The sequence below is a fragment of the Myodes glareolus genome, chromosome 26, assembly GCF_982192425.1.
Source record: "Myodes glareolus chromosome 26, mMyoGla1.1, whole genome shotgun sequence".
NCBI classification, from domain to species: Eukaryota; Metazoa; Chordata; class Mammalia; order Rodentia; family Cricetidae; genus Myodes; species Myodes glareolus.
In genome coordinates, this window is record NC_142051.1 from 44,790,679 (window position 1) to 44,811,043 (window position 20,365).

At 45.7% G+C, this 20,365-nt stretch overlaps 1 protein-coding gene across 2 annotated transcripts in view; it reads left to right on the forward strand.

The window, feature by feature from the left end:
• Nucleotides 1-4,298, forward strand: part of Abtb3 (ankyrin repeat and BTB domain containing 3) — a 258,603-nt gene extending 254,305 nt beyond the window's left edge. For both annotated transcript variants that reach the window (XM_087902157.1, XM_087902158.1), the window contains one exon: nt 2,093-4,298. In XM_087902157.1, coding sequence (XP_087758283.1) covers nt 2,093-2,302 — 210 coding nt within the window. In that variant the 3' untranslated portion in view covers nt 2,303-4,298. The remainder of the gene's footprint in view (nt 1-2,092) is intronic.
• The last annotated feature ends 16,067 nt before the right edge of the window (nt 4,299-20,365 follow it).

Below are 20,365 nucleotides of genomic sequence, written 5' to 3' on the forward strand. Positions count from 1 at the left end.
TCTTTGTCTTCATCTGAATGGGTTGTCTTGCACAATGGCACCACCCAGAGAGAACCTCTGTGTTCAAGAAGAGAGCCAGTGTCTTCCTCCTTTTCTCTCTTAACCATGGTCATTTGAATTGCCCCAGAAACCCAACCTCCATGGGTAGATTTTTTGTGACTTTTCATGTTGGCAAGTCCTGGCACAGTCTCCTAAGGCTCCTTAGCTGGTAGCATCAACTTCTCGTACCATGGTTTAATAACGCCAGCTGATGCCATCCGAGTTTCAACAGGGAGGCCAAGGACTTCTGTGGCTGGGGAGCAGACTCTCCCACAGTACACCCATGTGACTAGGGCCTCTGCTTTGACAGACATCAGCTTTACCTCCAAGATCCCATCCTGGAATAGTGCCAACATCAACATAGGCCATTTGTGATATTTACATGAGGGAAGGGCAGGGCCAGCTGCCTCCTGCCCGGTGTGTACACTACTTCACTCAGCTACAGGTAATGCAGCCTCGACAGATGCTCTCCTGCCGCTGGAATTCCTCTCTGACTGCTTGTGCTTCAGATGGATGGTAGTGCAGTAAGAAGCAGAGAAGCAGGAAAGCTTGCCCTGACCCAGAGGAATCGCAGGCATTCAGATGCTAATGGCCAAGGTCCAGATGTTAGCAAAGACCCCTACAGCATCAGCTCTGTGCTTCAGGGAAGCGCTTGAGTCCCAGCTGTGGGATTTAGATAGATGAGAAAGCCAGCCCATCACATGGGTTAGCATCTCTTCCTCCCTAGAAGCCATCCCAGCAGCTCAGTCCTGAGCTTCTGACGGTCCTCTCAGGTTATCTCTGTGTCTGAAAACAAAGACGAACTGCTTCATCAATTATTATAAAAAAAACTCAATCCAGGGCTTGTATCGTGGTGGAAAGAACAAGGGTCTGGGAACCACAGGAGTCTTTCTGGTGTTGATTGACCCACGTGTTTGTTGCTAGTACCTTACTCATCAAAACATAACAAAGAAATTTGTAAGGCGTTCTAAGCCTAGTGGCTCACACCTGTGCTTCCAGCACTCTGGAGGCAGAGGCAGGAGGATAAGGAGTTCAAGGCAATCCTCAGTTCCATAGAAAGTTTGAGGTCGACCTGGTATATGAGACTCCATCTTAGAAAGGAAAAGAAATTAGCAAGACATGGTCTCTTCATTTGAAAAACATAACAGAGGATCAGCAAACGTGTTCTGTAAAGGGGCAGATAATTATTTTCAGCTTTGCGGGCTATTTCAGGCCCGGGAGCTGTTTGTTTTGATGTTTTATTTTGTTTGTCCCTCCTTGAGTCTACCTCTAGTGCAGAAACAATTGTAGATAAGTAGAAAATAAGTAACATGACTGTGTTCTACCAAAGCTTTATTTGTAAAACAAATTGTGAGCCAAATCTAGCCCGGAGGGCTGTAATCTACAAAGCTCCACCTAGAAGATGAGAGATGAGAGTTTCAGTCCCAGGTGAACCTGTAGATAGTTGTGTGGAAATGATAGGTGTCCATTCCATTAGTATTAACAGATACCATACATAAAAGTATGTTGTATTTCCTTCCACTTGTGCTAACTTGTATGGGGTGGCACTCACCTACAAAGCAATCTCCAAGAGCTAGACCACTCAGCCTCAGTTTCCCTTCCTATACAGAATGAGGCCTTACCCTCTGACACCCAAGAGCAGGACTCACAGGGCAGGAGTGACCTCTGTGCTAGGAGGTCTCCGGGCTGAAGAATTCGGTGCCTGTATGGTGACTCTATGGGATAGGACCCCAGCTCTGACTGACGCTTCAACTGCTGAGATCTCTTGAAGGTCATAGAGTCTCTATGTACATCCATGTCCTGACAGTACTCCTAGGCTCTCCCACCCATCCTGAAACTTGGGAAACTTGGGCTCAAAAGAAAAAAAAAAAAAAAAAAACGACTGAACTTGCACAAGTCAAGAAGTAGAAGAATGAATATCAGGTCTTTGAGTAGGAGTTCCAAAGCCACAGCCTGGGGATAGGAAGATAGGATTGGTGAAGCATCAGGCTGAGGCACCTGGGTGAGTGGTCTCCATCATGGTAACCACCTGCTTCCTTTCCTCTCCCCATAGTTCCTCGGGGTCACAGAGCTCTCGGCATACTGCGAAGGCTACTTTCTTAAAAATATGATGGTCCTCATCGAAAATGAAGCATTCAAGCAGCTCCTGTATGACAAGAACGGCGAAGGGACGGGCCAGGATGTGCTTCAGGACTTACAGAGGACGTTGGCCATTAGGATTCAGTCCATCCACCTATCCTCCTCCAAGGGTTCCGTGGTGTGAAATACCTCCATGCGGCAAATGCGGTTCCGTGGTGTGAGATGCCTCCGTGTGGCAAATGCTTCCCCGGAGCAAGATTTCTGGTTCCCTCTTGCACTGGCTCCACAAAACACACATACACAAAAATTGTCCCTGGCGTCTATTTCTGCTGGGCTAAGGAGCTGCCTCCACTGCCTCAGCCTCTCTCCAGTCAGAGGTCTTGGCTTCCGTGTGCTCCTGAGTGAAGAACCTTCCGTGAGTCTGCAGGTTAGATTGTAGCTACGTCCAGAACCTGCAAGCCGACGCAGCAGCCAAGCCACCTCCGATGGAAAGTGCCCAGGAGCCATGGACACCTTCTGCTGAGGACCACAGTCTAACAGATGGACCAAGGCTTAAAAAGGCCCTCTGCTTCCTGGTTGACTGCCGAAGAACTCAACCGCACGACCTTGAAGAGCATCACGTGACAGACGAATGACTTTGGAGGCTGTACTTGCTCAGACAACAGTCCTGATGGCTAGTTATAGATGCTGTTGCTCAGCATGAGGAAACCACACGGCCAATTTTTAGGGGTGGGAACTTTTTAAAAAAACGTTCGTGTGTAGCAAACACAGAGCAGTCTCGTAGTTTCAAATATATTTCTACAAGCTTAACGGTTCATTTTCAACTGAGTTGTGTTTAGGGGTTCTTTTGTTCTTTTTTTAGACAGTAAGTTGCAGGTCCGTGCCATGTAAACTTGCATCCGACAAACTCCTGCTGATATTATCTATACAAGGTCACATACTCCTGCCTTAGTGATTCGATCATGGTTACACAAAAGAGGTGCACTGCCAACTGCCAACTATCTAATTATCTCGAATCCCGTAGTTGACAATACTCTGCATGCTGACCGTGGATTTAGGGTGAGACTGAGACACCCCCATATAACAAAACATGCCTTTGCATGGACCCGAACCTCTAAAGCATCATGCCGTGCTTCGTTTCCTTTTGCCAAAGTAGATAATGTTTCCCGACTTCCTGCTAAAAGCCCTTTTGGTGAAACAAACATATTTGTTTCTTTTCTGGTTATGAATGGTTCTGGGGATGCTTTTACAGAAATATGTTCATTTCTGATACTGAATAGGGGTGGGGGAGCACGTCAGAGAATTTGCTATTAATCTCAGAGCTTTATCTGTATTCTCAGAAGATGTTCATAGTTTGTTACTAGCCAGAGAGTATGACTATGTTAGATTATTTTTAAAGACGAAAAGTGTATGATAGATAGGCTCACCACTCTCTGCATTCTGAGAGTGTACAGTCTACAATTATCTATAATGAAAGTTTATATTGACAGGGTTATGTTTGCTCTGCCTATAATATATATATACATATATATGTGTGTGTTTGTATATATATATATACATATATATATGCAAAAGAGATGGTAAAGTGCCACAATACTCCAAATAGTTCTTGAGTTGCGGCCTTTTTGCTTCTCGTCTCTTATTTTGAATCCTAGATACATTATGGTTAAAAACTGGGAGGGTGGTTTTTAATCCCTTAGGATGGCAAAGTTTTGTTGATAAACCTATTTCCTTGCATGCTTTATGGAAGTTGCGTCAAACCCTAGAGTCTAAAGGAACTTGTATCTTCCACCTGTTGTCCTACTCGCTCAATGCCTGTCAAGGACACACGTCGAGTCTTGTTCCACGGGTGTGGCGTGCACGGTGTCCAGTCTGAGTCCTTCTGCAGCATCACCCCTTTGCAAGTCCTTGAGGTCTCTCTTCCATGTAGTCATCGTGAACCATCCCTACCATCAAATGAGAAAGGGAACCGCTGCTTGAGGTGACAACCAGGTCACACACAGGGTGACACACGGCCACTTGTCTTTAGGGATGCTGCTCCCTAGCCTAGCTGGTTTCTCTGTGAAGGTCTACTGCTTCCTGGACCTCCATGTGTTGATCTGTACATTGGTAACTCCCACCCAGGCTTCTGTTACAATTTGGTGTGCTTTCTCTGTCATTAAAAGAAATTATTTCCCACAGTCTGCATCCTCTGTGTGGTACACAGGAGCGCCTCCTCCCTTAGCTCAGGCCTGGCATCTTTCTTCAGCTGAGGGGTAGGAATGTGGCTTTGCAAAACACATGGAGAATAAGAAGTAGACAACATAGAGGACAGGGAGCATGTGGAGATGGCAGTGGGAGGGGTCTGGAAGGGTCTGTATGCACCTCTGAGTGATTCTCCAGGTTTCCTTTCCATCAGTCAAAGGAGCCATCTTTCTTGGGTGCCATCATCACTGAAGTCAAACCAAGTGCCCTGGCCCAAGTCAGGCCCCCATGGAGTTGTGTCTCTCAATAATCCACAGAGCCACACTGTATTCGATCTTTTCTTGTGGCTGTGACGAATCCCCTGGGGGGGGGGGGGAAGGAATTGCTGGAGGAGAGGTGTATCTTAGCTCAGTATGAGGGATCATTCCATCATCGTGGGACAGAGGGAGGCTTGGCAACAGGAAGTCATCCAGTCACATTCCATCTGCAGTCTGGAAGCAGAGAGCCAACAGGAAGTAGAACCAGGTTATGAAACCTCAAGGCCCACTCTACTTACCCACTTGACCCAGTGTGGCTCCACATCTTACGGGTTCAACTTTCCCACACCATACAACCAGCTGGAGGCCACTAGCTGACATAGTTCTCACGGGGGACGTTCCACATTCGGACCACAGCGTTCTCCATAGCAGGAGAGGCCAGCCTGCTTCGGAAGGTCCTTTGGCACAGTCTGGGAAAGAGTGGTCGGGAGAGAAGGAACATAACCTATCAGGACAGGAAGCCCACCTCCCCCTCTGCACAGATTTAGATGAATGAGCACTTCAGCATGTTCCTTTTAGCGAAATAAAATGAGTTTTGTAGCCACCACCAATTCTTTGTGTAACAAGTGGCTTTGACCACTCGTGAAAGCCTGTACAGGGACTCTCCATATCTGAGGGGCAGGGCATCCCTAATTCTGCAAGATTAACTCAGCCTCAGTTGTGGCTTTTGGGCCCATCCCCACAGTAATTTGGTGCTATGCCTGAATATCATTCCTCTCCTCTGAAGCAGAAGCCTCACCCCATTGGGAAACCACTGGCTAAAATGGGAAACACGCAAGGGTAGAATTGGATGGAAATCCCTGGGATTCTTTCTGTTATTGTTTTTATTAAGCCATATATTTTTCTCTGCTCCCCTCTCTTCCTCCCCCACTCCCCTTCTACCCTCTCCCATGATCGCCTCGTTCCCAATTTACTCAAGAGATCTTGTCTTTTTCTACTTCCCATGTAGATGAGATAAACCTGGGATTCTATGATGCCGCTTGCTCCTCTTTCTGGTTCTTTGTGGGTTGCACATTGAGTTTCCATGTAAATGCCCAGGCAGAAATGCCACTCCAGCTTGGGTAGGGAGTCCCACGAAGAAGACCTTTATTGCATTCAGGACTTGCCCTGGGATGTGTGGACAAAGAGTCTAAGAAAAACACTCCTAGGGTCTGCTTTCAGAATCCAGCACTCACCTCTCTCTGCCCACCAGGAGTCATGACTGATACCTCCTGCTGCTTTTCATGTCCTTTCTGACCCCATCCTCCAGAGACCCTGCAAGGCTGACAGTTCATCCCCAGGTCCGTCCCAGGAACAGATGACTTAGAGTCTCCCCTTTCCAACCTGGTTCCGCCCCTGACTAACCCTGAAACTCTACAACTTGTTGACATGTCTAGTTTACATTGTCGTCTGTGGAAAATTTGTTCATAGGGGACGCAACTCAGTCATAGAGTGCTTGCCTAACAAGCACTAAGCCCCGAGTTCAAATCCTGGCCACCATATAAACCAGATGAAATGGTACACACCTATAATTCTAGCAGTAGGGAAGGCGGAGAAAGGAGGATCAGGAAGTCGGTGCCATCCATGGTTACCTGTGAGGTCAACCTGGGCTGCAGGAAGGAAGGGAGGAAGAAAGGTAGAAGAAAAAAAGTGGAAGAGAAAAGTTAGGTTCCACTACAATTAGCTGATGGTGTTAGAAGGGATGTGCCCTATGGATCCCCCACTGCTAACAGCAGAAAGAAGGCATTCCTAAGCTCCTAAGGCTAAGCAGAGGGAAGAAGGAATTGGCAATTTGGACAAGAAAAAGAATATTTAATGTCTTGGCCCTTTGTTTCTAAACTTTCTACATGATTCCCATGATGCCTTGCAGTTTCCCGGAATTTTCCTGCTCATTCTAATGGATGTGGGGACCCTCCCTGAAAACTAAGTATCTTGTTTGTAATTCTTGTTCCCAGCACATTGCCTTACACGGTCAGTCAACAAAGAATGGTATGTCAACATAAGCAAGTTAATTTTCTTCCCTGTAAATAGGACATTTTTGAATATTAATGTTCCAGGGACTCATTCTTCCAAATTCACTCAAGAAGGTGAGGATTACATCCATGACTCCCCGTAGTGTTTGGCTAACCTTCCAGGCTCCACGAAAGACTCTAAAGAGCCCTGACCCCACCAGAGTTGCCCGCCTGGCCAAGAGTGAGAACCATGGTTCTGTGGACAAGGGGAAGGTAATCACGGCTCCTCCAAAGAATCCCAGTAGAAATCAGTCCCAGAAAAACCTGGGACCCCTGTCACCAGGGAAGCAGCCCCAGCCCCATCTACCCCTTGCTGCCTTTTATACGACCCAACCCCTCCACTGAGAAATGGCTTAGACTCTGCTCTGTCTGCATCATCTCTGGTACTCCCCACTCAGCTGAGGGCAGCAGTATGTGTCTTTGGACTAAGCCTCTGAGGAAGTTATTATGAAATTTTTTCACCCTCTTTAAAAATAACGCAGTAGATTTCGAACTTCCTGCTCAGGAGGAAAAAAATAGAACCTATACTCAGCAATCAAACTGCACTTTCGCTCCCACTCCTGATGAGGCGTCAGATAATGAGTGCCCTGCAGAAGGACACATCTCCAAGTTTAGATCCGAATAAGAAAAGACAATCTGTCTGTGTGAATAGGCAATTAAAAAAGATGCCCTGATGTTCATCTACTCCTCTGGCTGTGGCTCTTCAGAGTCAACCTTCCGACAAGTTCTGAATTTTAATGTTTTAAACCTCCGGGGTGAAGGGAGAGCTGAAAGGAGCAGAGGATGGTGGGTGTGGCCGAAGGGCTCACCCTTGGTCCTGCTTCTGCCTTCAGCTGCTTGAGAGACCTTGGTCAGGGCCTCTTCCATATCCTGGACTTGCTTTTTCAGCTCTGAAAAGGGGTGCACCAGAGCTGGTGTTCTGTGGGTCTGGACTTTCCCCTTAATACATTGGTATATTTCAAAACCTGGTAGCACTGTTTAGAGTGAGAGAACATTCTGGAACGCGTTGGTAGCATGATGTCTTTATCAAACAGGCTCCCAGCAGGAAACAAAACACAAGCCTCAGAACAAGGTCCCCAGATATTTAAGTCTGAAGATTGCTCTCACTAGATCAGTCACACTGTGAGCGTCTTGTTTTCAACTTGCTGGTTTCCTTGGTGTTTTATTTGTAGATTTGTAGGAAATGGCAAAAAAGCCTATGTCCCTTTCCCAAAACTTCCTCCAATGGTGGAAATTAGGTAGGTCTAATATACAAAACCTGGAAATTGGCGTTGGTGTAGTGTGTGCTTACTTCTGTGACATCGTGTGTAGATTCATGCAAACACCACCACTGTCACCACACCACCACCACAGAGATCTGCCTCCTGCTGCCCTTCTAGTGTTAAAGACAAATATTCTCAGAGTCACACTAAGAAGCACACAAACAAAGCAAAATAGATAAGCCAAGCAATGACTCTTTGAGAAAAGGTGTTTCCTGACCCCAACCAGGCTAGCAAGCACACCAGGACAAGAAGCTCTCTTGGCTTTCATTCTAAAGCAGGTGATGATTCTGTCTTCCCCCTGTAGTCATTCAGTCTGACCAGTTTTAAAGGAATTGGCACAAAAGAAATTAAGAAAAGTAGAAAGAAGTCAAAGTCAGCACTCTAGGCCAACAAGTTCTGGGGAAAGCTTCAGGGCCTTTTGCATAAATTTAAGTTTTACTAGGTGGGTGAAGATTCATGGGATGTTCGCTCTTGGCAGGCTTAGCTACCTCTGATAGAAAAAAAATATTTTCCTCATATCAGCCAGTCCCACATACCACATACCCGACAAGCACTTTATTCCCGACAAGCACACACCTGATCAGCATTTCTGTATCTCCGTTATTTCAAGAATGTTATAGAAATGGAGTCATACAATAGTACCAAGTATGTGTTCCTCCTCCTCCTTCTCTCCCTCCTCCTTCTCCTCTTCTTTCTTGTTTGTGGAATCCAGACTTGAATCAGGACCTCATTCATATTATGGCAGAGATCCTCCGCTGGGCTAAAGCTTCATTTTCTTTTCTAAACTTTCTTATTCTGAGACAAGGTCTCACTAAGTAGCCCAGGCTGGGTTTGGGTTTGTGACACCCCCTCCCCCCACAAACATACACACACACACCGCACTCAGCCTCTTGAGTAGGAGAGATGATAGGAAATACACCGGAGCATAGATACTTTGTTCCTTCTTAGTGTTAAATAATTCTCTCTCCATATCAAGCATAGATACTTTGTCCCCGGAGCATAGATAGTTTGTTCCTTTTTAGTGTTAAAGAATTCTCTCTCCATCCCTTGCTCATTGGGTTCACATGGGCCTGCTGGAGAGCAAACCCAGAACCTCCCTATGCCAGGCAAGCGTGCAAGTTCCATGAGACTTCTAGCTACGTTCTCAGGAAGCATGGTGATGAGATTACTTACCTCTGGCAGCTGACTGGTCCTCACTCTTAGAAATCAATTTTGTCTCCTAAGCAGTGACTTGGGTCAGTGACTGCAGCATGCGTCACAAGAAACCACCAACAATCCCGGGTTTGTGGTAAATCCCTGGGGTCCAGGATGCCTCCCCCTAGGCTAACCAGACGTTTATCCGATCTGAAAGTTCAGCTGGCGATGTAGGTCGGGCTTCCCAGTCTAGTTATGCATCTAAGACCTGGGAGTCCTACGACAATGCGAACTGTGATTCAGCCCCATTGATGCGGCTGGACCAAAGGTTACGCTTTCATACTTTACACCTAGGCAAAAGCCTAGGGTATAGAGGTCAGAGGGTCATCTCCGCTGCCAGGCCAACCTATGGCTTTTATCCTGTCACCTGGACTTTCTAGAGACTCAGTGTGAGTGTTGTTGGAAGCTTGCTTTCTGTCATAGGCAGTGAGGACCGCTTAGATATACATCTGAGAAAGCCCTCTGATACTCTCTCAGTCAGGGTAAGCCTAAAGTGTTAGTCACCCATAATCTGCTCCCGCCTTCCCATTCCCTGTTCAGACATTGGTTCTAAGACAGATTTGCAATTTCATAGGTACTGTCCTTTCTACATGGGGCACCCAGCTGTCCCCACAACATTAAACACCCGACCTCTGTTGCTTTGAATTATCCTTTTCCTTCAGGATAGGAGAGAAAGGGAAGAAGGTCTTGATTTATTTTTACTTGGTAGGAGACAACTTCTACACTTGCTGGAGTTCAGAAGCCATGGAGTAGGAAGGACACTTGGGAGGGTGAAGATGGGAAGAAACAAAGATGCTGTCGCTTCTGCGTTTGTGTCAATGTGCCTTGAATAACAAGGAGGGGTGAAGGAAAGATCTGGTTCTAAATGGCTGCTGGGTGTTGGGGGACCTAGTGACTGGGATGATGGCTTTTCTCCGTTATCAGTCATTTATTTCTGTTCCTCGTCAAGGGAATGAACGCCTGTAGCTTCAACACTTGAAAGGACTCTCCCTCAAAGATCATGTCTGAAGGATAGCAAAAATACTATTTTCTGCTACATAGATAGGAAGGAATCACATACAATCCACTTTTCTCAATATTTCTTTAGTTAGCCATTGAATCTCTGTCCCTAGTGGTGAGGGTTTTAGTTGGCCCGTTGTAAACAGAGACTGTTTTTTTTTTCATTTCCCAGCCACCCAGACCCAAAGAACCACACAAAAATTATATTAGTTACAACACTGTTTGGCCAATGGCCCCAGCGTATTCCTAGCTAGCTCTTTCGCTTAAATAAACCCATTTCTTTTAATTCATGTATTGCCATGAGGCTGTGGCTTACCATCTTTCTCCTTTGGCAGCTACATGGAGTCTGCCTGACTCTGCCTTCTTTCTTTCTGCATTCAGTTTAGTTTTCCCTCCTACCTATATTCTGCCCTGCTATAGGCCAAAGTAGCTTCTTTATTAACCAAGGATAATAAAACATTCATAGCATTCAGAGGAGAATCCTACATCAGCTAGTGAGTTTAAAAACAAGCCAATTGTAATATGGTTGGATTAAAAAGCTAATTGAACTCTGGTCTCTAGTAATAGAAACATGGCTTCTAGGATGAGGGAGGTGATGGTTCTCTGTGCCCTGGACTGGTCTCTACAGGAGTTACACATTCAGCTTAGCACCCATAGGAGTCAAGGACTCCAGCAGCAAGCAACTCTGGCCAATGTAGAAAGATATGAGATTTATCCAAAGACATGACAGGCATCATACAACCATCAAAAGCAGAGCATCTAGGAACAAATTACAAACTATGAACTGCTCTGATGAGGTCATTTTGATCAATGATGCCACCAAATATACAAAGGCAGGAACAAAGACAGACCATTCTAAATTTAGCAGAACCATGTCTTCAGGGACGACCTTTGCCTGCCACAAGCTACACTGCAGCACAGACTCCACCCACCCAGGAAACTCAGTACCTCCACTTCTTCTGCATGAGGTGAGGCCCCATTTCCTTCTGCTGTTCCATCTATGTGCACCCCCAAGCAGGGCTGTATCTTAGCATCAGGGGTGGGGGTAGCAGTATTAGAGATGAAGGGCACAAACTGTGATGATTATAAATGAAACCTGATCTAGAATCATCTGAGATGTCTATTAGAGAGTTTCTAGAGGCCAGAATAGGCCCGAGGAGAGCTCTACGGGAGCGGGACTGAGCCAGTGACCTGGGCCAGAGCACACCTGAGATGAGTCAGTGAACCCCACAGGAGCAGGTACAGGTGAGCAACTGGTGAGTGAGTGGGCCAGAGCCAAAGACCCCTGCAGGTCCGGGCATGAACTGGGACCTTTGAGGGAGTAGACCTGAGCCAGGAATCCTGCGGGTCTGGGCATGAGTCTGGGACCTCCCAGGAAGAAGATCAGAGCCAGAGACCTTTGCAGGACCAACCCCAAGCCAGGGACCTCTGCAGGAGCAGATTCAGACCAGGGACATTTACAGAAACAGGTCTGAGCTGGCAACCTAGACCAGAGCAGGCCTGAGACGGCAAACTCTGCTGGAGCAGAGCAAACCCCAGGAGCGCTGAGCGACCTCCAGGAACACAGAGTGACCAACCTCGACCTGTCTCTGCCTCCCTCCATCCCTCCCTCCCTCCCTCCCTCCCTCCCTCCCTCCCTCCCTCCCTCCCTCCCTCCCTCCCTCCCTTCCTCTTTTCTTCCCTTTCTTCCTCTCTTAGTATGCATGTATGTGAGTAGCATATGTTTGTGTGTGTGTGTGTGTGTGTTTGTCTGTGAGTGAATGTTTCTATGGGTATGTGCATGTGTGTGCATGTGAAGGTCAGTTTGGTGTCACGTGTCTACCTCAATCCCTCTTCATGTCATTTATTTGTTTGTATGTGTAATAGTGTCTCTTTATATAGTTCTGATGGTCCTAGTATTCTCTGTAGACCAGGCTGGCTTCCAACTCACAGAGATTCTCCTGCCTCTGCCTCCTGAGTGCTGGGATTAAAGGCATATGCCACAGTACTTGGATCCATGCCATTTTTTTGTGTGGGTGACAGGGTCTATTATTGAAACAGCCTGGTCTACGGAGAATACTAGGAGCATCAGAGCTATAGAAAAAGACACTATCACACACTCACAAGGGAGGGAGACAGAGACAGGTCGGGGTTGGGGGACTGTGAGCACCCATATTCATTGTTCTTTGCTTCCTGTCCCTGGATACAGCAAAGCCAACTACCTCACCTTCCTGCTGCCATAATTCCCCACCATGGAACAAAGGCCTCAAACCGTGAATCAACAGAAACCCTTTTCTCCTTCAATTGCTTTTGCAATTTGCAATTTGCAATTTCAGGGCAAGAAAAGGCTGTAAGGTTATTTGAAATAGAAAAGAAGGTGGAGCATTAGCATAAAAGACGTGATGAAAGCCACAGGCTCTGGAGAAGCAAGCAGAGTCAGACAGACAGGCCGAGAGGAGTCAGGGAGGCACCAGGAATCAGGGCGGTTCTGCCGTGGACTCAGCCAGGAGCAAAGCCTCCCCAGGACGCTACACGCCAGGCATGGTGACACATGCTTGTAATCCCAGCCCTGAGCAGCACAGACGGGAGAGTCAGGAGTTCAACACCTGAGCTACACGAGTCTTTGTCTCAAAAAATTGAAAGAAAAAAATCAAAACAGAACACAGTGAGGGGAACGATGTCCCCTCACAGAAAATCCTAGAGAAAACACTTACCAACCCTTTGACAGGGGTTCAAGACATGCAAGGTCACAGAGGTTAGAGGTCTTTGCCATCCTAGGACAGCATTATTCATTCTTCCCTGCTGAAGGGACTCATTTACATATCCTCAGAAGATGGATGCCTGCCCTGATAGATCTCATGTAGCATGTATAATGACCTCGCGGCACCCATTCATTTTTTTGCCGGAACTGCATTCTATTAAAACCTGTCACCCTATCTATCTGTCCTCGTCAAGTTAGTGAGACAGCGGCGGATTCATTAGTCTTACTTATCTAATAGAGACGGAAGAGAAATGGGCCACAAAACCCCACCAGCTAGAGGGAGAAAAGGGAGCTAGAAGCAGCTCCGTCCCTGAAATATGGGACTTCTTTTTATAAAGGAGAAAAAAAATGGATTCCAGTCATCAATCAAGCTAGGGAAGAGTCTCTTTATTCCTTCCTTTTTATAATTAGAGCATTCTGTTCTTCCATTTTTTATGTATTATTTTAATTAGCATACTGAGTAGCTGGTTCTGTTATGGCATTCTCGTATATATTTTAGTCAGTCCCCTCCCCCACCCTTGCACCCTTCCACCCCCAGCAATCCCTTTACACTTTAATGTCTCTTATATTCCATCACCTCCTCCCAACCCTCTTCTTTCCTCTTATAGGCCCCTTTCTAGTCTCATGACCTATACCCTAACTCAGTCCCACATAAACATACATGTTCTATCTTTATGTCTGTCATGAAGCAGTCTCTTACTACAAACTCAAAGGGTTAATTAACTTAATTAACTTTTAAGACAGGCTGGTTTTCAACCTTCCTGATGCTGTAACACTTTCATACAGTTCCTCATGTTGGGTGACCCCCACACACACCATAAAATTATTTTCACCGCTACTTTGTAACTGTAATTTTGCTACTGTTAATGAATTGTAATGTAAATGTCTGTGTTTTCCAATGGTCTTAGGCAACCCCTGTGAAAGGGTTGCTCGACCCCCAAATGAGTCCAGACCCGTACATTGAGAGCTGATGGTCTAGGGTGTACTATAGCCAGGGTGACCTCAAACTCAATATATAGTTGAGGATGAACTTGAACTCCTGACTCTCCTGCCTCCCAGGGGGCGGGATAATAGGTATGTGCTGTGCCTGGGGAGGGATTTTTTAAGATTAAAGTGCAACACAAGAGTGTGGGTGGCACACGGGAACTGCTGTGCATTTCTTATGCTTTTGTTTTAATACAGGGTCCCATGAATACCAGGCTAGCCTGGAACTGACCATATACCCGAAGATGACCTTGAGCTTCAGGTCCTCCTGTCTCCACTTTCCAAGTGCTGGATCTGCAATAGTGCACTGCTACATCTGGTTTATGTGGTGCTGAGAAAAAAACCCAATGCTTTGCACATGCTAAAAGCTCTACAATCTCACCTGCCTCCCCAGACCCTCTTAGGTGGTCCTTGAACTAAGTTCAACAGAGAAACAAAACAAAGCAATAAAACGAGTTTGGCACAGTGTCTAGTGAATGAGTTCCCTCATCAGCCTCAGTCCTCCTGCCCGTAGAATGAAATGTCACTGCGTCAAGACAGTAGGAGATTCAAGCCTTCTTGAAAGCACCAGTGGGAGGGATATTTCTGTCTAAATTCAGAATGTTGTGTTCACAGAAGCTAGGCAAGAAGGAAGCTGTGCATTGCTCAGACCCTGGGTCTGGAAGCCTCTAGTCTGATTGCTAATTACTTAAACCTACTTCCCCGGTAAATTGACTCCCCAAAGAGCATCACTGGCTCTGCAAGGCCTCTAGTAAGGGGCAGTCAAGCACCGTTCCCACCTCACGCTGCCCTGTGGAGTATGAGACAGTATCTACTCCGTTTCAGGTTGATCTATGACACTTTTGACAGCCGCGGTCCCTGGAGCTCAGGAGCATCTTCTGCGCAGAGCCATCACTGCGGTAAGGGAATTTCACTGTATGAATGACAGCCAGTTGTCAGATTTTAACTTAGAGGCCACAGGAGCACAGCCTGCCTCCCACGCCTCTGTCAGCTGTGTTAGAGATGTTTCTGACACTGAAATCTCGTGAGCTACAGTTTGTGTGGGGGCTGGTGTGTTTTCTGTCTGTGCACTTTTCTTGTTCCCTCTTCAGATGCATCATCTCAACCCTTGTAGTAAATTCTGCATAAAAAAATTTCATTTCCACTTTCCCAGGCAGGGAAACTAAGGCAAAGTCGCAAAGTAAGTGGCAGACCTGAATGGCAGATGGAGCTGGTCTGACTACTCACACCTTCTGCTCAGTTCTGCCTCTTCATTTAGAATGCTATCTTTCTCTTGTAGTTTTTCTTTTTCAAATTTATTATTTAAGAATGTCATGCATGTATACAACAAAACATGATATTATCTACCCTCTATTTCTCTCCCTCAACTCCCACCAAGTCTCAGCACTTTGACCGGTTACGAATCTGTACTGACTGCTATCCACTGCACAAAGACACGTTTGTGACAGAGTGACAGAGCTGAGCAAGGCTGGGACTATGGGTTTCAACACAAATAGTAAGAAGGCAGTTTGACAACATGACCATTTAGCAAACTAATGATAACAGGCTCTGTTAGCCAGAGCTCTGCCATTTTGTAAGCTCCTCCATTTTTATTGATTTTTGACAATTCCAATAACTATAGTAATTTGGCTTCCAGAAGTAAGTTAACTTGCTTTTCTAGATTCATTCAGTCTTCCTGCTTTCTTCCCTCCTTCCCTTCCTCCCTCCCTCCCTCCCTTTCTCTCTCTCTCTCTCTCTCTCTCTCTCTCTCTCTCTCTCTCTCTCTCTCTTTCCTTCTATGCATCTCACTCTGTAGACTAGGCTGGCCTTAAACTCGCAGAGATCCACCTGCCTCTGCCTGCCAGGTGTTGAGATTAAAGGATACACTACCACTGCCCAGCTTCTCTGGATTCTTGACTATTTCCTGTCCTGTGAACCTCAGGTAATGTCCAACTAGGAAAGATGTTTATCATGTTTATCAACCATATAACATTCTTGAACTGACTACTCCTTGGTGGTTAGTCTGAACAATGACTAACAACAGACCAAAAAGGAAAATTTTCAACCTCCCTCCCCACCCTTCCCTGTGGTCTGTAACTACCCTGGCTTATAAGTGGGTTGACTGGCTAGTTTTATGTCAACTTGACACAAACCAGAGTCATCAGAGAGGAGGTATTGGGCCATAGGCAAGCCTGTAGGACATTTTCTTAATTAGTGATTGATGGGGGAGGGTCTAACACATTATGGATGGTGCTACCCTGGTCTTGTGGTCCTGGGTTCTATAAGAAAACAGGTTGAGCAAGTCACGAGGAGCAAGCCAGTAAGCAGCACCCTTCCATGACTTATGCATCAGTTCCTGCCTCCAGGTTCCTGCCCTGGTTCAGTTCTTGCTCTGACTTTCTTTGATGATGAACTGTGATATGGAAACATAAATTGAATAAACCCTTTCCTCTTCAAGTTGCTTTGGTCAAGGGTTACAGCAAAGTAACCCTATGACATGGGTGCTGGGTTCTGATTGTAACAAAGACTCCCTCCGTAGGCTTATTTTTTTCCCCCAAATAAAAACCTGAACATTGTGGAGTTTCTCCTCACCTTGTCTTTCTTTCCTTCTCATTCCTTCTTTCCTTCTCCTCTCAGGTTCCACTTTAGAGACCTCCTAATCATGGGCTTTTGACCAGGTTTATGGGAAGCAGGTCCCAAATCCAATCATAAGGTAGCTGGTTGCCCAAAGGCAGTCATCCCACTTTACACCAGTGGGCATATCTTGCCTGGCAGGCCAGTATCGCAGCATGCAGAGTCCAGGACCAGAGAACAATATAGGTTTTGGAAGTTCGGCTTTTAGTCTTTTATTAGAACAAAGGAAACCACCAAATACTGGCCTACTTCTAGAACTTTTACAGCTTTTAGAATGAGATGAGTCCGTGAAGGGAGGTGGCCTTTCTTCTACTGTTCTGAGGATGGAGTATGTAATCATTATTCTTCATTGTCAACTTGATAACATTTGGAATTAACTACAACCCAAAAAGTTAGGTACACACCTATGAGGGGTTTGTTTTTGGTTTTGGTTTTGTTTTTTCCAAGACAGGGTTTCTCTGTAGCTTTGGAGCCTGTCCTAGAACTAGCTCTTGTAGCCCAGACTGGTCTTGAACTCACAGAGATCCACCTGCCTCTGCCTCCCGGGTGCTGGGATTAAAGGTGTGCACCACCACCACCTGGCTGAGGGGTTTTTCTTAATTAAATTATTTGTGGTAAGACCCACTTCTAATCTGGATATTTGAGGTGGGAAGACACACCTTTAATATTAGCCACACCTTTGGCTGGCAGCCTATATAAAGGACATGGAAGAAGGAAGTGCTTGCTCTTCGCCTGCTTGCTCTTGCACTCGCTGACAAGCCCATCCCTTTGTTGGCATTAGAGCCTGCTTCTCAGGATTCTGGCGTGTACTGAAGGCCATCTGAGACATCCAGCCTCATAGGTTGAACAAGTATTGAATTCTTGGACCTTCTCTTGGTAAACAGCCATCGTTGTACTAGCTGGACCACAGCCTGTGAGTCATTCTAATAAATCTCATAGATAGATAGATAGATAGATAGATAGATAGATAGATAGATAGATAGATGATAGATAGATGATAGATTGATTGATTGATAGATGATAGATATTAGATAGATAATAGATATGATTGATTGATAGATAGACAGATGATAGATAGTAGATAGATGATAGATAGTAGATAGATAGATAGATAGATAGATAGATAGATAGATAGATAGATGATAGTAGATAGATAGATAGATAGATAGATAGATAGATGATTGATAGTAGATAGATAGATAGATAGATAGATAGATAGATAGATAGATAGATAGATGATTGATGGTAGATAGATAGATAGATATAGATAGATAGATAATTGATAGATAGATAGATGACTGATGGTAGATAGATGATAGATAGATAGAAAGATAGATAGATAGATAGATAGATAGATAGATAGATAGATAGATAGATAGATAGATAGATAGATGATTGATGGTAGATAGATAGATGATAGATAGATAGATAGATAGATAGATAGATAGATAGATAGATAGATAGATAGATGATTGACGGTAGATAGATAGATGATAGATAGATAGATAGATGATAGATAGATAGATAGATAGATAGATAGATAGATAGATAGATAGATGATTGATGGTAGATAGATGATAGATAGATAGATAGATAGATAGATAGATAGATAGATAGATAGATGATAGATGGTAGATAGATAGATAGATAGATCCATTCTATCAGTTCTGTTCCTCTAGAGAACTCTGACAAACACAAGAAACACGGTGGTGGTTCTTGCTTGCAGATTTCTTACTTGCACAGGAGTACAACAAGGGCAGCATTCGATTGTCCTTGCTGAAACTACACTAAAAACAAGTTTGAGGCCTTGGAAGTTCGCTCAGACAGTATAGTGCCTGCCCAAGCGTGAGGACCTGGGTACCCTAGAATAGCCTACTTGTTGAATTCTAAGCCAATGAGAGACGATGCCTCAAATACAAGGTGAACAGCACCTGAAGTTGTCCTCTGCCACCTGCAGTCAGAGGTCCAGAAACCACTGAGCATTTTGGCGGCTAGGAGGCACAGCATTACCCTTTTCCTAGGCCACTATCAGCTGCTCCTTTTCCTCTGAGAGCACTTCAAATTGTGCCTGCAAAGACAGCAAATATTCAGCCAGGACTGGGGGAAGGGATGGAAATGGGAAGTGGGGAGAAGATATTTAAAGTGCTTTCTGCATTCATTTGGACTAAGACATTGAAGAGATCCATGTCCTCTGAGGCATCTCCCTACAGTTCTGTGTGCATTCTTCTATTGCCAGTGATCTCCCTTGGCTGAGGGCATGGGGTGCTTTTCAAGCCCTTGATGAATGTTTGCTAAATTAACTTTCCCACTGGATGGCTTTTTCCCTGCTGTCTCTCCCAGGGGGGATGTTGCAGGAAGGCTTTAACACACTGCATGGGCAATCACCCTTTCCAGCCACCTGTTTCGATGACAGCTTTGTGAATTAGCAAGCATTAGATTGCAACCATTCCATTCCTGGGGAAAACGATACAAAATGAGAGGCTTTTTACGAAGCTACAAACACATGTAGGAGGTTTGCTTGTGCCCACAGTGGAGAAGATGGTTACTAAATGGAGGTGAAGATGTGCAAAGAGACACCAGCGCCTTTCCTGGGCTGTCAGAGATTATGTGGAAATGGATCCCATGGAGTCCCGTGCTGGGGAAGGAAAAGACTGAAGTCTTGATGCCAGCCAGGGGTGGATGCTTGTCTCTCGGCGAACTTCACACAGAACTGACAGGCTGTCAGGACACCTTGCAGGTGAGACTGGAGCAGAGGCAATGGTGGGGTCAGGATGGATGGGACCTCACCTTGACAAAGACTGCTTAGCTAACGCAGTGGTATAACTAAGACGTGCCCCCCATAGGCTCGTGTATTTGAACACTGGTCCCAGTTGGCACTGTTAGCAGGAGGGTGTGAACCCTGTGGAAGGTGGAGCCTTGCTGGGAAAAGTATGTCACTGATGGTGGGTTTGACTGCCTCTTCCCTCTTCCCCTTCACTCTGCTTCCTGCTTGTGTTTGACGATGTGAGCTCTCAGCTTCCTGCTCCAGCTACCATTCTCCCTCCATGATAGTCTAGAACCTCTGAGACTGTAGGTCAACTAAACTCCTTCCTCTACCTGTCGCTTTCGGTCATGGTGTTTTATTCCAGCAACGGAAGAACTGAAAAGACAGATCTGCGTTCTTCCTGTCTTGTCTTTACCTTGGTGTCAAGGGAGGGACCTCACTATTTCTCCCTTTTCCCAGTGTAGCCACACTGAATGAGTCTTCGCTTTCACCATCACTTACCTCTTCAGCTGACACACTAGCATAAGCCTAGCTAGTCAATGATCCCAGGGCCCAGGCTCTGACCCTAACGGCTCCTGTAACAGGAGTGGATACCTAGACAAGGAAATTTCTGAAAGGCTTGTGCTACAGACTGAATTCTACGACTGTCCACCTCAAACTCCTGTGTCGCGTCTAACCTGGTACAGCGGCATCAGGGAGAATTCTCTTGGGTGTGTGTTTGGCTCTAGAGCTATGAACGCAGGTGGCCTCAGGACGCACCCTACCCTTCCTGCCCAGACCCTCACTGGACAGTGAGACAGCGAGTTAGCTGCTGCCTTGGTCTAGAATTTCTTGACTTCTAGAACCAAAAGAATAAATATTTGTTTGAACCACCCTGTCTATGGCATGTTTGTTAGAGTCATTCAGTTCAGTATATCTATCTATCTATCTCTCTCTATATATATATATATATATATATATTATATATATGTGTGTGTGTGTGTCTGTGTGTGTATGTGTGTGTGAGTGTGTATGTGTGCATGTGTATGTGTATGTGCGTGTGCGTACGTGCATGCGTGTGTAAGTGCACATGTACAAGTTTCAGGAAATGAGTTGCTAGGTGTCTCTACACTCCACAGCCAAGACCAGGCATACTCAGATGGCACTGTGGGGGATCCCAAGGTGACTGACCCTGCTTGTTTACACTTCATGCCTGTCTT